The sequence below is a fragment of the Mauremys mutica genome, chromosome 4, assembly GCF_020497125.1.
Source record: "Mauremys mutica isolate MM-2020 ecotype Southern chromosome 4, ASM2049712v1, whole genome shotgun sequence".
NCBI classification, from domain to species: Eukaryota; Metazoa; Chordata; order Testudines; family Geoemydidae; genus Mauremys; species Mauremys mutica.
In genome coordinates this window covers 30,698,528-30,717,765 of record NC_059075.1, presented here as the reverse complement: position 1 = coordinate 30,717,765, position 19,238 = coordinate 30,698,528, and the positions used below count along the sequence as shown (strand labels likewise).

Sequence of the window (19,238 nt, the reverse complement as noted above, 5' to 3'; positions counted from 1 at the left end):
AAAGTTTCAGCCAACAATATAGCTAGTCAAAAAAATGGAAAGACATTTCATGAAAATTCTCCCCTGCATCAAACAGTAAACCAACATTACAGGACTGTATCTACAAGGTGTGTGTTCTTCCATTAGATTATTTTCTCTGGCCCTCAGCTGTTCCTTCCCACAGCCTCTCTCTCCTCTAAGAGGAGCATATTCCAAAAACATTCTCATCCAAATCCAAGTATGCAAACCCATCATGTGTGAGTGGATTTGAAGTTAACCAATAAGGTAAACTCATTTTGTCTATCCATATAGAGTACGCAGACAGTGTCTGTGCACTCTGTATAGGTAGCGAATAAGGAATTGGTAAGGGATGAGTGATTGTGTAAATACTTAGATTTATTTTTTAACATTCCAAAAGTTAAAGGAGCGTAAAAAGGTTTGTGGGTTTTAGATGTCTGTATATTATACATCCAGCTTATTTATCAAATTAAAGCCCAGAGTGAAAATTATTATTCATAAACAGCTATGTGAAGATACGGAATGAAAAGAAGCTAGGTTTAGCTATGGTGTGCCAAGGTGGCACCACAAAAATAAATAAATATTGGTGCCATGTGCACTGAAGATGAACCTCAAATAGTCATTCTTCAGATTCTATAGCTGTATTAAAATTCTCTCTCACTTTTGGCCTACCTCTTAAATAAAACCCGAGTCCTATGGTGTGCTGTGTTCTAATGAACATTTTATAAGCACTTCTATATCAGTAAATATTTGCTCGTTCCACAGTACAGGTTAGTCTGGCTTTCAAAAAATGTAAGTAAACACTACAACATCATTGATTAGATAGGAAGTGGTTTATGTTTTAAAAAAATACAAATGGAGAAATTTATCCACAAATACTGGCCCCAATCCCAGGTTTTGCTCTGGCCACTTTTCCCCATTCCACCAGCACAAAGCAGCCCTAAAGCAAACAGATCCAGCCCCTGCAGTACCTTGCCTGCATAGGGAGATCCTTGGGTGGCACAGAGTAGCCATAGTACCTCTTGCAGCACTATTCCACTCCCTGTGTCTGTGATGTTGCAGTCTATATGGTTTTATAAAAATATGATGAGTGAATATAATGTAACTGGAATATGCCTTGTGCAAAAGGTTTCTGTAAGGTATCAATACAAAGCTTATTGTCTACTGAATGTGGTCATCCTATTTGTATAAAGGTATTGCTCTTGTATCTGAAACTAGAAATATGAAATATAACTCTGAGGGCCTATTGTAATTAAGCAAAGTGTGGGCCATTAATGGTGGTTTGGAATCTTAATGGCTCCCATCAACCAGGACAACTGACTGGATGGCTCTGTTTGCAAGCAGGCCTTCCTGTGAGTCAGGCTGGGAGGAATGAAAGCTTGGGGTCTTACAGTGATGTGATCATGTTACATGAACTGGAATCCATCTTTAACCTGGTGATTTTCCAGTTTGGGGGGGGGGGCGGTGGAAACCCAGAGGGACAAAGGATTCCCGCCTTATGCAAAAGATATATAAAGGGGTGGAACAGAACAAAGGGGAGAGGAGCCATCATGAAGAATCTCCTAGCTACCACCTGAGCTGGAACAAGAGCTGTACCAGGGGAAAGAATTGGGCCCAGGCCTAGAAGGTGTCCAGTCTGAGGAAAAAACTTACTGAAGCATCTCTGAGGGTGAGATTATCTGTATTCAGTTTGATTCGACATAGATTTGCGCATTTTATTTTGCTTGGTGACTTACTTTGTTCTGTCTGTTACTACTTGGAACCATTTAAATTCAACTTTCTGTATTTAATAAAATCACTTTTTACTTATTAATTAACTCAGAGTGTGTATTAATACCTGGGGGAGCAAACAACTGTGCATCTCTCTCTATCAGTGTTATAGAGGGCAGACAATTTATGAGTTTACCCCGTATAAAGCTTATACAGGGTAAAATGGATTTATTTGGGTTTAGACCCCATTGGGAGTTAGGCATCTGAGTGTTAAAGACAGGAACACTTCTGTTGGCTGCTTTCAGGTAAACTTGCAGCTTTGGGGCAAGTAATTCAGACCCTGGGTCTTTGTTGGAGCAGACAGGAGTGTCTGGCTCAGCAAGACAGGGTGCTGGAGCCCCGAGCTGGCAGGGGTAGAAGTAGTCTTGGCACATCGCGTGGCAGCTCCCAAGAGGGTTTCTGTGATCCAACCCATCACAGTGTCAAAATAGCAGAGGCAGCGGGGAGAAAAGAGGATCTGTGCCCCACCACTATTCCTGGCTGCTGGAATGGCTCTTTGTGGCTGCTGCCAGCTGGCACAAGGTAGAGCAGTCTTTGGGCTCTGACTACTGCTTGGGGTGACCCCCAGGGTCCCTGTGTGTTCCCCACTCCTTAGCTGTGCTAAGTGCTCCAAGGCCACAGCTGAGGCTCTACCCCCTGAAGTTTGCTCATTTGTAGAGATGTTCATTTCATTCTGTTCAAATGGAGTCAAAACTCATGCGACCCCCTAGATCTTAATGAAAGGGCCCCAAAAGGGAAGTACGTATGTGGGCAGACTCCCACTGATGTCAATGTGAGCCTGCCCAACTAAAGGCTTCACATGGAGATCGATGACAGAGAACAATGGGGAAAAAATCAGAATCAAGTTTCTGCTTTCAGAGACTTGATACCAACATTGTTACAGAATCTGCAAGGGAAAAAAAATGTTTGTTGCCTCTTTTACTTAAAAAAGTAGAAAAAGAGTAGCCTAAAAGGGGTTTGTTTATTTTTTAAATTCTGCTACTTTTGTGTTGTCTTTGAAATATCAGGAATATCATGTCTTCATTTCCCTTGTTTTGTGAAAGTCTCAGGAGGATGGGAACATTCTCAACCCTTAATGGAAGTGTTGTGATGTTGCATCTTTTCTCCTGTTTATTCAGGAGTTACTTAGAAAAAAATAGTTTGTTTAGACTGTTTATAACAACACTTTCCCTTTCAGTCTGATTTCACTTGCTTGGTATCAAAGATATAATCCCGCCAGTTCTCCAGTCATCTATAGACATTTCCAGGGAAGATGAGAACTGTGTTTCTATTGTTACTGAAAAAGTTCAGAGAAATCCTTTTGGGGAAAAAAAAAAAGAGCAAAACCAAAAATACACTCAAAACCCCTTTCGAGCCTTCTATAAAGAAGTTTAAAATGCAAAAGGGCATGAGCTTAATTCCACACACCCCTTTTAAAATATGCTTTACATTTACATAAACACTATATTATATAATCCTTCTTGGAAAAACTACAGCAACAACAGTTCACTTCTCAAGGTGGTGCTTTACTTCAGTGTACAGTTTCACTAATTCCCAGCTGTTATACCAGTATTTTGCCAGCAGTACTCTGTGAAAGCTCTGATCCCTTTTCGTTTTGGCTTATTCCAGTTAACAATATGTGATGCAAGTCCAGACTCTCTGAAACATTCAAGTAGGCAGTATTTTCCCTCTTCTTATCTGTATTAGTTCATTTTAAGAGTGCAGGAGTTTCTTGTAGCAAGTCCATATCAGTACTGAATTCATCTCCGACATCTTCAGGATGGATTTATGTTATGCCATTTAATGACTACCTTTTCGGGGTTTGCGATTGTATCTCTCCACTGATCTGCTGCTTCACTACTATTGCTATTAGAGCTTAGCCAGACCTGTGGTAAGAAAAAAAAACCAAAAAACCCACAGCTGAGTTGTCATACAGATCACATTACTGGAGCCTCAGCCAATCCCCTCAACATTACTTCTGAGCAGTGCATGCATATAATGAAAGCTAGCATGTATCTGCAGAGTAAGTTAGTATGGTCTGGCCCAGGGCTGGGAGCACAGGGTGTTAAAACATTAAGTTCAATTTCTGTCCTGGACAGTGACTAGGAGTTTGGTGAACTCATCATAGGCAACAACATACATATCTCCACTGTGCAACACAGCCAGTTGAGCATCATTTGCGATCTCTGAATTCCATGGGTGCTGCAAGTCAACACTCAGGAGGAGTCTCAGAACTCATTAGGTCTCAGAATGGCTCTACAGAACTTGCACAATGCATTTAAATTCACAATTAAAAAACAGATATGGCCTAAATGTGCATGCCATTGAACTTAATGGACTTCTTGCCCCAATGACCAGGTGGTGAGGTAATCTCTTTTATTGGACCAACTTCTGGTGGTGAAAGACTAAGACAAGCTTTCAAGCTACACAGAGCTCTTCTTCAGGTCTGGGAAAGGAACTCAGCGAGTCTCAACTAAAGGCAAGGTGGAACAGATTGTTTAGCATAAGTGGCTAACACATAGTCTAAAAGGCCATTCCAGGTGAAATGGCTAGAACAACATGTGAAGGAATGTGCCCGATACCATGTATAATCATGTGAGAATAATCAGTTTGTCAGCAGTGCTCAAGTAATAGACAGCGGATACAAAATGAGGAAATATAGTGCAGAGCAAAGGAGGAAGTTTCTGTCTAATCATCTCCCTCCCACACCCCCCCCCCTTCCATTAACAAAAGGTATTGGGACAAACAGAACTCTATCAATATTTATGAAGGCTTTTCATTTCTTTTCTCCATGCTTCAGAGGACCAATCTTGCTAATACAAATCCCTGGCTCTCAGGGCAGTCAGTGGGAATTTTGCCAGCCAGAGGACCGAAGGATTGGGTCACCAAATAAAGATCACCAAATAAACTCCTTTATGCATCAAAATAGTCATGCTTATGATCAAAGACGTACCTACAAACAGCACAGTCTAAGCTTTAAGTTGTCTTCTGAGAATGTCATCCAATTAAATATCACATTCTTTAAGGAATGAAGTTACTGGATTCAGCTATATTAATCTTTTTCCAGTTCTACAGCCAGCTGCTTGCAGTGCATTTTTCCTATGGCCATGTTTTGTATCTGCCTGTGTTATATAGCAGTGTCTGCCTGTTTCAGCCTAAACAAGCCTTTCCAAATCAGCTCTAAAGAGCAGAGGTAGTACACTTTTTTTTTCTTCAAAAAACCCCCACAAGAATTATTATTAAAAGCAGCCTCATAAATCAAGATGAAGTGACAAAGCTTGACAACTGCAGCATCATGCAGACTTTATTATTTACTCCAAATTAAAATAGCTAGAAAGCACAAGCCTATTTTTTCCTTTTTTAATATAGTTTTACTAACAGGATCACAGTGAGATCCAGCACAAACGTGGAATGCTGCTCTATCCAGCATGGGGAAGCTCACCTTACAATCACTCATGCTAGGATATGGCCTCCAAAGGACTTATAGCTCTCCAGTAACTGTACACGTTTCAAATGTCATACGCACAAGGTATACTGATACAATGGGAAGTTACATGTTTACTGTGATAAAGAGCATAGGACCTCAGAGGGATGTGGACACTTATAAAGGTAATGAGGCTCTCAAAAAACCCAGACACGTTGGGGTTCTAAAATTTAGGTGCATGTGTTATTTTACGGCTCTCAGAGAGACAACTACTACTACTACCTAGCATTGAGGGATCTGGAACAGATCAGACAGCACCGAGAGTGGGTTATCAAGACCGACCTGTGATCCACTAGAGACAGAAAGGAGGACAGAAGAGAAGGAAGTTGGGAGGGGAGATTTTAAAAAGCCAAACAAAAAACTCTTGGGCTTTGGCTACACTTACACTTCAAAGCGCTGCCGCTGTCCGTACTCCACCTCCCTGTGGGGAATAACGGACAGCGCTGGGAGCGCGGCTCCCAGCGCTGGGGCTTTGACTACACTGGCACTTTGTAGCGCCGCAATTTGCAGCGCTGCAGAGGGTGTGTTTTCACACCCTGCTGCAGCGCTGCAAATTTGTACGTGTAGCCATTTGGTTAGTAAAATAAATGTAGCCACATTGCACCTTTCTGAAAGTACCATGGAAACCACCAACTTTACCATAAAAGAAAATATTGCATTCCCCTCAAGCATTTTATCTACAGCAAACAAATATCATTATGAGGTTCAAGATAACAATGGAATTGTGATTAGGTCTTGTGTACTCAGAACTGTGCTAGTTTCAACAGCCATTGCAATAGATTCCTGAGCTTCCTGCTTCCCTTTCAGGGACTTGAAAGAGAAGCAAAGGTAACATTTAATGTCCTAATAGCAGGGGACGGGAGGGGAAGCAGTCATTAAGCTCCTGACATTTCCTTCTCTGCATACTTGCCTGAGCACTGCAAGCTGATACACTCTCTTTTTGTAGAGGCTATTCAGAGCTGCAGTGCTCCTGTGAATGCCAGATTTGCTTTATTTTAGAAAGTCTGAGCTATTGTCTACACTAACGACCTCACAGTGGCACAGCTGCGCTGCGGTAAGGTCTCCCGTGTAAATGCTCTATGCCAGTGGGAAGAGAGCTCTCCCACAAGCATAATTAAACCACCCGTAACGAGCGATGGTAGCTATGTTTGCGGGAGAGCGTCTGCAGCCGACATACCACTGTTCACACCGGCACTTTTGTGGGTTAGGAGGGTTTCCCCCCCCCCCCACCTCTGACCAACAAAAGACAGACAAAGCCTTAGTTGGTTAGGTATTCATCTGTATGTATGTGAGTGAGAGAGAGAGAGAGTGATATTTCACATGGTGGGACTCTGGGAGAAGAATAATCAATGAGCCCAATCTTGTGAGGTACAAAGTGCATTCTGAGGGGCAATAAGCACCCTCAACTACCACTGCATGGGCACTGTAGGAGCACAGCACCACTCAGGAGATGCTCAGTTCCTTGTAGGACAGGACCCAAAGCTGCTACTGGCTGTTTATTGAACGAAATGGTTGACATTCAGAGATTACATAACTTAGTAGCTAAGCAGTGATCCTGGTGAGTAAATTTTTCACCTCTGGATTTATGCTAGTTACCAGCGGTTGGGGGTGGGAAAGAATAAAAACCAACCTGTCCCAGGAAGTGTTTTCTTCTCACTGAGGTCCTGCTGTAGAGTTTGATGAGAAAATTAATTCCTTGTTCATTCGGGCTAACTGGAAAAACCATTGTTTCTCCCCACTTCACTTGGCCATTGGTGGGTTTCAATAGACGAGTCTTTTTCTTATAAATCAACCCTTCTGTACTAAACATTGAAACCTTCACAAAGAAATCTAGAATAAAGGAAAAATGTGTGACACACAAAGGGGGTAATGCACTAAAACCTGACAAGAGCCATGTATGTAGTTTATATTCTAATAATTACCTAAAAGCCAGGGCCACCCAGAGGATTGAGGGGACCTGGGGCAAAGAAATTTCGGGGGCCCCTTCCATAAAAAAAATTGCAATACTATAGAATACTATATTCTCGTGGGGGCCCCTATGGGGCCCGGGGCAAAACTTCCCCCTCCTCTGGGCGGCCCTGTTAAAAGCTGGGCCAAATGTCTTCATATTTACTTAAACATTGCAAGAACCATACAAGAGCTTTCATTAAAATTACACATGCCTAATACATTCAGTAACATTGAACTGATTAACACAGCATCCAAATGGCAAGGGCAGGCTAATGCTCTTGCATGTCAGAATTAATAATAGGACAAAAGAAAACCCCAAACACACCAACATAGCATCAAACCAAACAACAAATTTAATCTAGTCTGACATCTGTGGAAACGAATCTTGGCAATGGAAATCTACTGCACTATGTAATATTAGCTTGAAGTTTGTGCGGAATGCTATGAATTGCCAGGTCATTCAAGCAGTACTCTACCTGTTACAAATGCTTCTAGACAGGAGGTATGAGACAGCCGATGTACTTACTTAAAGAGAGCGGTGTGGATGAGCTTGGGAGGCTTTGGGCTTCAAGAATCTGTAACTGAATCCTGCTGTTTATTGCTTGAAAACAGGTTCCTATTTGAAGTTCTGCTTTGCACACCTATAAAAAGAAGAATGTTGCTTTAATATCTGGATTAAGTTGCATATAAACTCATGAATTTACTTATATGGTGTGGATTGCACCCTCAGCAAGTTTGCAGATGACACTAAACTGGGAGGAGTGGTAGAAATGCTGAAGGGTAGGGATAGCATACAGAGGGACCTAGACAAATTAGAGGATTGGGCCAAAAGAAATCTGAGGAGGTTCAACAAGGACAAGTGCAGAGTCCTGCACTTAGGATGGAAGAATCCCATGCACTGCTACAGATTAGGGACCAAATGGCTAGGCAGCAGTTCTGCAGAAAAGGGCCTAGGGGTTACAGTGGACGAGAAGCTGGATATGAGTCGACAGTGTGCCCTTGTTGCCAAGAAGGCCAATGGCATTTTGGGCTGTATACATAGGGGCATTGCCAGCAAATCAAGGGATGTGATCATTCCCCTCTATTCGACATTGGTGAGGCCTCATATGGAGTACTGTGTCCAGTTTTGGGCCCCACACTACAAGCAGGATGTGGAAAAATTAGAAAGAGTCCAGCGGAGGGCAACAATAATGATTAGGGGGCTGGACACATGACTTATGAGGCAAGGCTGAGGGAACTGGGATTGTTTAGTCTGCAGAAGAGAAGAATGAGGGGGGGATTTGATAGCTGCTTTCAACTACCTGAAAGGGGGTTCCACAGAGGATGGCTCTAGACTGTTCTCAGTGGTAGCAGATGACAGAACAAGGAATAATGGTTTCAAGTTGCAGTGGGGGAGGTTTAGGTTGGATATTAGGAAAAACTTTTTCACTAGGAGGGCGGTGAAGCACTGGAATGGGTTACCTAGGGAGGTGGTGGAATCTCCTTCCTTAGAGGTTTTTAAGGTCAGGCTTGACAAAGCCCTGGCTGGGATGATTTAGTTGGGAATTGGTCCTGCTTTGAGCAGGGGGTTGGACTAGAATCACTAGATGATCTCCTGAGGTCCCTTCCAACCCTGATATTCTATGATTCTATGAAATAGAAACCAGATTTATTCCACAAGCACCCAAAACGTGCTTTGGTGACCCTTTCCTCGTGCATTTCTGTGTACTGAGGTATAGACAGATAAATATCACTTTATTCCATAAATACCCTGACACTTACCCAATGTGTTTATGGATGACCAGAGGCTTTGGAGTTTTACTATGTAAAATGTATTTGTTCCATAAACAAACATCGTGTAAATGTAATAAGATCTCGGAGTTTAATGAACACTACACAAATGAAATGCTCAGGACAAACTTTAAGACCTGTTGGAGTATTTTAGAAAGCTCTATAAAAAATAATGCCTATGATTGTACATTTCCAGTATCTCTCTCTCCCTATTTTGAGTTATTAGGACGGAATTTCATGAACAGAATCTGAAAGCAAAATTTAGATTTTTTTTTTTAAACCAGGCAAGCCTCAGGAGTTGGCTCTTTGTGGGGCTGCTTGTGTTTAAGAATCAGAGGGGTAGCCGTGTTAGTCTGGATCTGCAAAAAGCAACAAAGAGTCCTGTGGCACCTTATAGACTAACAGAAGTATTGGAGCATGAGCTTTCGTGAGTAAATACCCACTTTGTCAGACGCAGGGAAGTGGGAAGCGGGAAGCTCAGGAATCTATTTCAATGGATGTTGTGTTTAAGAGTTCATCTGAATCCTACCACAAATTATTTAATGCTCTCGGATGTCACACACAGAGGATTATAGATTCAGGTGAAGAATGAGGAGCATTTATGGTTATTCAATAACAATATCTACACATGGCAAGTATCATTTTCATTGGAACATTATGGATTAACATTATTCAGATGCAGTTTGCTTCCAAATTCATTAACTCAAATTTGATTTATAGAAAATACTAGCATCTGCGCACATTTTCATGGCAAACATATTAGGGGGAAAACCCCACAATGAAAATTAAGATGATCCTGCTATTGACACATGCAGTTCTGTAACAACTGCCATACTGTGGGTGTGTCACTGAATTGGGCTTGGGAATAGCAAGTAAAACAAACCTTTTATTACATTTCCTCAAAAGATAGCTTTACTGTAGTTTCTGATTTAGTTGGTCCTATAAATTAACCCAGGTTATTATTATTATTCTTTCCTGTAACACTTAGCAACCACCTGCTGTTTATTGCTCAGTTAACTGCCTGAATTATTGCTCCAGAGCATGCAGCTTGAACACAAACACATTTAAATGGTTAAAACATCAATAAAGAGCAAGTAATACTACTTATTACTTTTAATCCATAAGAATTCAGGCCGTCTACTTTGACTGAACAATAAAGATCCGAGGGCTGAGAATTTGTCATTGGTCAAAAATTTCCCCAATGTTCTGTGTAACAGCTGGTTGCAACCCTTCACCCCAGAAGCAGCTGAGTTTCCGGAGCTTAGTTATAAAGTGTACAGTTGTAAAGTCTTTTGGAATTAAATACAAAGTGCAGGAAGATATTAATTATAACATTCATATTTCTAGAATTAGTCTTACACTTGTGATTTTACTTTTCTTCCCATTATTTTTCAGCTCTCTTTCTAGTGTATGTGATGACACTAGCTACCATGGTGTATGGTGCATAACTGGTGATCAGTCACTTACTGAAACTTTGGAAGGAGGCATTATATCCAGCCAATGATTGGATTCCTGTGAATTGAGCTCTCGTAGTGGCAGGGCACACTCTCCAATTGTTTTCTTTCGGGGAGTCTGAGTTTGGATTTTAAACACCAGTCTTACAGTCTGCAGAATTTGCAATTTGATAGTAAACACAAAGGTTTCCATGAATTCAATGTCCTAGAAGAAAGGACACATATGTAATACAACAGTACAATCAAAACAATGAAGAGCCCTATACAGCATGAAACCCAGGAGAAAAAAAAATTAAATCCTACAAAAGGTGTAATTGGAAATATACTTAGGCTGTCTTCATTGCCTAAAGAGGCGTGTTTTTATAGCTAGATAACTAACATGGACTAGCTTAATCCTTGTAGAGAGAGCGCTCTGTACATTTTACTGCAGTGTAACTAGGCAAGGTCAATTGCAGATGAGAGACCAATCATGTGATACACTGCAGTAAAAACTACATGCACCAAGTCTCACTGTAAAATTCAAGGAGACAATTAAAACTCCTTGGTTATCTCGTCGTAAAAACACACCTTTTTTGGCAGTGCAGACATAGCCTTACACAGTTCTCAGTCAGGACATTCTCTGCCTGGTACTGATTGGCTGTTTGTGCCAACCCCTCCTACCCTAACTCTCTCGTTCTTTTCACTTCAGCCTCACTCCACCTGCCCTCCACACACCTCTCTCTGCCCCACCTGTCTTTACCATCTCTGCTGACTTTCTATATAGGTTAATCCCCTCCTTACTAACCCCCTAAAAGGAATTCAACAACAAAACCAAACAAAAAAATTGTGGCACCAACATGGATGTTTACAAACCATTCCTCTGCTTGTATGTTACACCTCTGGCTCCTTCCGGGTGTCTGACCTCTCAGACTATGAATCCTTCAGGACCGGGACTACCTAATACTCTGCCTATCCAGTACCCAGCACAGTGGGGTCCCATTCTCAGTTGACCTCTAGACGGTACCACAACATATCATTGTGCTCTCACAGAAGTCAGTAGGAGTTTGGGGATTGGCTTCCACAAGGTAGGCCCCTAACTTTAGGATTTCTATCCCCTTTGCACAAGCAAGGTGATTCTAGGCCTGTCTTTTTCTCATTTAGCCCTCCTGACAGGTCAAAGTCGATACTCAGTCATTAATCAGCCAGTAGGACCCTGACACATGAGAAATGCAGAGTAAAATTTAAGGCACCAAATGATACAGTCCCCAATTCATATTTGTACAAAGAAGCATGGAAAAGGGAACTCAGAAAAAGTGTTAAATTGCACATTTCTCCAGAAGGACTGGGAGGATCTAGATGTGTTGGGTAACATTTCAGACTGTGCCATTTTCTCCCTTCACGCCCAATTCTATCAATCAAATATCACCAAAGATAGTCATGGTGAGAGGCAAGCTTTTGAGTTTACACAGGGCGCTTCTTCAGATCTGGGAAAAGTACTCAGTGTCACAGCTACATATAAAGTGGAACAGATTATTTAACATAAGTAGTTAACACATATTTCAAGGGAGCATTCCAGGTGAAGTAGCCCATTAACACACCTCCAATCATAAGGGGGTGGGAAGGAACCTGGGGTAGAGGGAGTTGCTAGTGGATTATAGGTTGTTGTAATAAGCCCTAAATCCAGCATCTCTGTTCAGTTCATGATTTTTAGTGTCTAGCAGAGTTATGAATTTAAGTTCCAAGGCTCGTCTTTTGAAAGTGGTGTGCAGGTTTCCTTTGTGCTTGTCTCTCTCACCAACAGAAGTTGGTCCAATAAAATATTCCTGGGGGAATTCTGTGCCAAAAAATTAAAAATTCTGCTCACAATATTTTAAAATTCTGCAAAATTCTGCATATTTCATTTGTCAAACTAATGCAATATAATCACGCCGGTTTCAATTATTTTGGTAATTTATTTAAACTACAATACAATGGATGGAGAATGGGAGTGGGGAGCATGGAAGGAAATCCCCAAACCCCCTTTGCTAATAGTAATGTAGCTATGTTTGACCCTTTACTTCTAATTATTAGTCAAAAAATATATGCAGCCATGTGCTCAGTGTTACATCATAGGCAGCTGAAGAGCAAGTGAGGGCTAGGAAATCAAACTCACAATTTATATTGGCTACTGACCATCTCCAGAAAGATCAGTAGCAAATAGTTCATAGAGCATATTTTGATAGGAAATTTTTTCAGTACAAAAATTTAGACCAGTTCTAATCAATAAAGCATTTATAAGGCCACACTATCCTTTACAATAAGGCTCCTTTTCGCCACTCTGGCAATGTAAAGAAGCCTTATAACTTTTAAGCCTGTTTTAAACTCCTGGGGGAATTCACTAACAAGGCAGGCTGCTACATTCTGCTCTGCCTGAGGGGATAGAGCCTGCCTAATGCCTACGTCCCCCACGTCTACCCCTCCACGAGAGTATGCTGCAATAGCAAGCACTCTCTCTCTCTCTCACTCACACACGATTTCCCAGCCTTCTCCCCACCAGGTGGTGGTTTACGTCTCTACCGGCTGCTCTGGGTGCCTGAACCGATGTGCCTGCACTGCCGGGGAAGGGTGCATGACTACTCTTGTGGCTTCCCTTTGCTTCCCTGTCAAAAGTCATTTTTCTGCATGGAAGCAAACAATTGATGGATAACATGAATTCTGCAAGTGCGCAGTGGCACAGAATTCTCCCAGGAGTAAATAAAAGCTATTACCTCACCCATCTTCTCTCTCTAATATCCTAGGACTGACATGGCTACGAAAACACTGCCTACAAAGATAATCATGTCTTGCTCCTCCACTTTCCCCCAATACTAGGTCATATTTTCCAAAGTGTACTGTTAATTGTCACACTTAGAGCCAAATTCTTGTTCTTTGTGCAGAGGCAGAGTTAACAAGTTTGCACGGGGACCTGTACAGAGATGGGGGCAAACTGAAGTCTCCACTTTGCTCCCCAAGCCAGAGAAAACATGAGGAGAACCACGAGAGCCATGTACACACTCTAAGGCAGTGTCTTGGCCAGTGGGCATATGTAACAACTGCACCCACTGGCCTTATGCCACTTCTCCTGACCTCTCCTCTGAACTGCTGCAGAGAAATGCACTGCAGATCAGTGCTCTATGATTTAGTCTCCAGTCTCTCGAACTCCATCTCCAAAGGAGCAGGAGCAGGGCCTCAGTAATTCTGCTGTTTTTCAGCATTTTCTACACCTGCAAAAAGCGGGTGGGTGAAAGAGGAATGGTGAGAGAAACAAGATTTATCCCTTTTTTAACTTCTTAGAAGCCTATAATGATAATGTCCTGACACTAAACAATTCTTATGGATAACCTGGTGCAAAGAAAATGAATGAAGTAGAAACAGGATCAAAATAATTTATGTTTGCAGAAAAAAAATGTATTGATGTTTTTCTGCCACCACTTACATTGGAACCTTCTTTGGCTGAAGATTTGAACTGCACTGGCTTAGGCAACATCAGAATTCCTTTGACAGAGACATAAGGATTTTCTCCACAACTAGAAGGCCAGCTCAGATCTTTGCACTACGACATTGAAAACAGAGAGTCACTTTAGACAGCATAAACCCCTAGTTTTAGGCTAACACAGAAGCATGCATTCTTGTTTACTGTATGGCGTAAGGAAAAAAGCTTCAGGATATTTTTTTAAGGTAAATCAGAGCACGTTTGATGTCCATGTTGCTTTAGAGTTTAATTTTTGAAGTATTTGATAATCAATTTCTGCAGCAAGGTAGAATAGTTATCCAGGAAACTTTAGTGAATTAATTATATGTCATTACAATAGCAGTCAGTAAGGAAAACGCCCCTAAGGCAGTGTGTATTGTTTCATGCAACATTGCAGGGTCCCTGGCTATTCAAAATTCCACTACCACAAAATCATTCACAGTTCATGGAATTGTGTAAACACTTGCTGCACACGCAAACGGAAAAGCCACAAGAAGTTACATCCCAAAATATACCAGTGTTGTGGTTTTGCCACTGAAGTACTGGCAGAATTAAACATAGCTTTGCTCTTGAAATAAGATGCAGTGAAGCAATCACATAGGGCCTGATTCTGCCACTCTTGCACACTACTTTACTCCACAAGCAGTCATACTATCCATGGCTAAGGCTACGTTTTAGTCACAGGTATTTTTAGTAAAAAAGTCACGGACAGTAAACTAAAATTCACGGCCCGTGATCTGTCCATGACTTGCACTATGTATCTCTGACTAAATCTTGGGGGTGGGTGGGAGGAGGGCAGGGATGCTGCTCAAGGGGAGGGGGGCAGTCCACGGCCCAGGACCCCCTGCTGGTGCTGGGGGGGGGTTGGCGAGGCTGTCAGGCTCCCTACCCGGCTCCTTGAGGCTCCCCAGAAGTGGCGACATATCCCTCCCTCAGCTCCTAGCTCTGTGCACTGCCCCTGCCCCAAGCGCTAGCGCCACAGCTTCCATTGGCCGGGAACTGGAGTCACACCAGCCGCTGCAGAAGTCACGGATGTCCCAGAAAGTCATGGAATCTGACTTCCATGACCTCCATGACAAACTCACAGCCTTAACCATGGCAGAAAGAAGTCCATTAGTGATTAAAACAGTAAGAATCCAGGAGAAGACGACGTCTTGAAAGAAGCAGGGAAAGGTGTATCACATTTAGGCCAAACTGAGGGTATATTTTGATTCTTCAGTTTTGAGGTTGTTTTACAGAAGCAAAGAGCCCGGCCTAGCTGGGAGAACTGATACCACAGATTACTAAGTACAATAAAGTCTCCATCTGAGTCAGTTATTTAAGCCCAGCAATATTCTCTTACATGCAAGATTGTGATCCAGATCTGTTCTGCAGAAGGAACATAACACAGTTTCACGTTCATTCTTCCAAAGTCTCGTTCATCACCTGATAACGTAATGGTATCTGGGGAAAAAGCCAACAAATCTTTTTAAAAGCCTTGCAATATCTTAGAGCCCATTCTGAAAAGCTGAGATGCTGTTCAGTTTTGTGACCTGCATATTTTAAAGCTCTCTCAAACTGCGTTTGAAATATCTCAGCTCAGATTTTAAGGCCAGGAGGGACCAATAGATCTTCAATTTGACCCCCTGTATATTACAGGGCATTAAATGTCACCCATTTGCTCTGTATTTAGCCTAATAATGTATATTTGATTAAAACATTCTCCAGAAATGCATCCAGTATTGATTTGAAGCCATCAAGAGATGGAGTCTCCACAATTTATCTTGGTAGTCTGTTCCAGTGGTTAACCACCTTCACTGTTAAATCTGTGCCTTATTTCTAACTTGAATTTGTCTGGCTTCTGCTTTCAGCCATTGGTTCTTGTTATGCCTTTTTCTGCTAGACTAAAGAGACATTTACTAGCTGGTATTTTCTCCCCATGAATGTACCTATACATAAGGCTAAGATTTTTGTCTCAAATATTTTTAGTGAAAAAGTCACGGACAGGTCACGGGTAATAAAGACAAATTCATGGAAGTCCATGACCTGCTGGTGACTTTTACTAAAAATATCTGTGACAGAATGGGGAGGGAGAAGGCTCCAGCACCCATCGCTGCTGGGGCTCTGGGGTCCCCCACTGTTCGCGGTGGCCAGGGAGCTGCGCGTAGGGGGCCCCCCGGCTGACAGCTCCAGCCCCACCACCCCAGGACTGCAGTCACGGAGGTCTCTGGAAATCACGGATTCAGTGACTTCCGCAACCTCCATGACAAAATTGCAGCCTTACTTATACATTGTAATTAAGTCACTTCTCAATCTCTTACATAAACTAAACAAATTGGGCTCTAAGTATCTCACTATAAAGACATTTTCTCCAGTCCTCAAATCATTTCTGTGGCTCTTTTCTGCTCCCTCTCCAGGTTTTCACCATCCTTTTTCAAAATGTTTACACCAGAACTGTATGCAGTATTCCACTATTGGTCTCAATAATAATAGTGGTATTGGATTGCAAGTTTCTCCATTAGAAGAGGAGGAGAAAGCTATTACCATACTTCCCTTTCCCCCTCCCCCACACAGAGTTGACTAATATCCTAATTAACTGGCTAGTTAACTCAGGGTGGGATTTTCCAGAGCACTGAAACTTGTGCTCCTATAGGTATATCTATACTGCATATCACGGGGTGCGACTACAGCTTGAGCTGACATACCCGAGTTAGCTAGATTAAAGCTAACTCAGATCCTGGAGCAGTGAAGCTGTGGCAGCACCGGCTGTACAAGCATGCCTGGACCTCTGGGTGATTACTCATGGGGCTAGCCCATGCTGAAGCTTGCGCTGCCACAGCTTCGCCGATCTAGCTAGCTTTAATCACACAAGCTGCAATTATGGCATCTCCATACCTTGGGTCACTAAGGTGCTCTTAAAAATCCCATGTTCAATCTCTCAATAGGAAAGCTGCAGATGGAGGACTGAGTAAAGTAGGCATCTTACACGTCAAGTTACAAACTACCCACCAATTGTTTTGCTCAACACCACTCCATAAAATCACTGTCTGCAGTAATACAGTGTAATACAGTCAAACCTCGCAATAACACGCCCCACTATAACACGAAATCGCATATAACGCGATCATGGGTTGGCTCCCCTTTAAGGCGGATACAACTTAGATAATGTTTTCACAGTACTGTACAGTACCAGTGGTCCCCAACACCACTGCAGGGGAGAGAAGCTGCAGCCCCGCGCCTGCCGGGGACAGAGAACTCTGAGGCTGCGGGCGCCGGTGCTCTCTGTCCCTGGCAGGCGGGGAGCCGCGGCTCCTCTTGAAGCTGGAGAGAAGCCACGGCCCCGCACCTGCCAGGGACAGAGAGCACCGGCAGCCCCGGAGTTCTCTGTCCCCCGCAGGTGGGGCTGCAGCTCCTCTCCCCTGCTGGGCACTAGGCGGTGCACATCAATGCACCGCTTTGGGAACCACTGACAAACTGAGTGGTTTGAAACCTTACTATACCACGACTCCGCATTTAGCGCGATGGAAGTTTTTGGTCCCCAAACGTCGCGTTATAGCAGGGTTTCACTGTATTTAGATATCACTGTGTGAAGGCAATTATTCCATTGCTGGTTACAAAACAAACAATTATTACCCAGGCTCCTGTTACTGCCTTGCGAATCCTTCTTCGAGGAGGTACTACTGGGTACACTGGAGACTGAATCATATCTCTGCAAAGAAAATGCCTCTTTAGTCAGAGCAGTGAGTGTGACAAAGAGCCCAGCAAGTTCTGATCATAAAAGATGGGACACACTGATAATTGGAAGGATGTAAATTGAAGTTCTTTCATTCCTTACTAACCCCTTGAAGCTGACAGTGCAGATTTCCTTGGTGGTGGGATTTAACATAAAATGCATTCACAGTCAGTCAGTGTTGATTTTTCCCCCTACTGATGCATGAAGATTCTGTCCTATTTGCATAAATAGGAGTTAGTAAGATCTTTATCTCCTGCTGCACCAATGGAAAACAAACCCCTTACATCACCCCACTGTCCAGTTTTATATTTTGCAAGGGAAGTGCAAAACAGGGAACCACAGTTGCTTATACTTTTCTGATAACCAACTGACTCAAATGTCCCAACTATACTGTGGGGGAGAAGGGAGGGATTAGGAAAGAACCTAGTGAAATTATTTACGCTTTTGAACTTTTCCCTCAAGCTCTTCCACTGCACATCAGAATGGCCCTTAAATGTTTACTCTTGAAATGTGATGGTATCAGGCACAGGTACACAAAAGAAAATGAGTTCTGGGTGTAGCCTAAGTTATTAAAAACTCACCTGGATGACACGATGGGGTGGATTTGTGAGATCAAACAGCGAATGGCTTAAACCAGGTGATCCAGGAAGTGTGCTACTCCTTAAATCACAAACTGAAACAGAAAGAGACAAACAAACATAGTTCCTGCTGTTCAAAGTAAATAACATTTTTACTGTCAGGAAAAGAAAAGAAGAGAAAGTAGTTCTTAGTAAATGCCAGATTCAAAGCCAAGTTAATCAGATGTTTGTCCATCCCTAAACTTGCTTATTTCATCCAGTCTGGAGCCAAACAATTATAAGTTTGAAAACATTTGTAACCATTTAGGTGCATGTGGATGTTCTGCATGGTAGAGCATACACACATGTACTCCAGAGCCCTACCCAAATCACTGCATTTTTTAATATATTATCTACAGGGTTATACATTGTAACTGCAAAGAGCATGAAAAATAACTTTTGTAGTGATATTAATTACAGCATACAATACACTTTGCCACAGAACAAAGTCTAGGTTAGTGACAGTTCATACCTGGAGTGGGGAAAAAATGTGTCTGTGGCTTTTGCTGAACAAGTTAAAATAACCCTTAAAAGATAGTTCATGGAAAGTGCCTAGGGGGTGGGACCAATCATGAAAAATTGCAACACTTTCCATTTTGAAAGGTTAAGATCCAGCTCCCTTTCATTTTTAAAAATCAGCATTTTTACCAAAAAGGGGTACTGAAAATGGAGTTTTGATTGAAAGAGTCAGTGATTTATGAATTTTGTTTTGGGGAGGGAAAAAAGCCCATTGTTGGATGAGAAAGAGCTGGTCATCGTTTTTCAAATGAAAAGCTACTTATAACTTAAGAATAAATCACTAAGAAAGAGACATAAGGAAATGAGGATTTCCAAAAGTTTTTGCACCTTTTATTTTACTATTAAATTCGAGAAGCCATTAGGTGCTCAGCAAACCCAGTCAGGCTACGTGCACAAGGGTGCACAGTTCACACTGTAAGCAATAAGGAAGTGCAAGAGTTAAGGTTTCAGCATCAAAGTTAACGCTGCTGCATTGCACACATCCTGCAAATTTTATAAGATCAAATTGCAATATACA

At 42.2% G+C, this 19,238-nt stretch overlaps 1 protein-coding gene across 6 annotated transcripts in view; it reads right to left on the bottom strand.

Annotated features, from left to right (window-relative positions):
* Window positions 1–3,248: 3,248 nt before the first annotated feature.
* TC2N (tandem C2 domains, nuclear) overlaps window positions 3,249–19,238 on the bottom strand; it is a 51,903-nt gene continuing 35,913 nt past the window's right edge. For all 6 annotated transcript variants that reach the window (XM_045013485.1, XM_045013489.1, XM_045013487.1 and 3 more), the window contains 8 exons: window positions 18,167–18,258; window positions 17,486–17,561; window positions 15,216–15,316; window positions 13,838–13,954; window positions 10,418–10,609; window positions 7,707–7,821; window positions 6,861–7,060; window positions 3,249–3,632 (listed from right to left, as the gene is read on the bottom strand). In XM_045013485.1, the coding sequence (XP_044869420.1) occupies window positions 3,522–3,632; window positions 6,861–7,060; window positions 7,707–7,821; window positions 10,418–10,609; window positions 13,838–13,954; window positions 15,216–15,316; window positions 17,486–17,561; window positions 18,167–18,258 (1,004 nt within the window). In that variant the 3' untranslated portion in view covers window positions 3,249–3,521. The remainder of the gene's footprint in view (window positions 3,633–6,860; window positions 7,061–7,706; window positions 7,822–10,417; window positions 10,610–13,837; window positions 13,955–15,215; window positions 15,317–17,485; window positions 17,562–18,166; window positions 18,259–19,238) is intronic.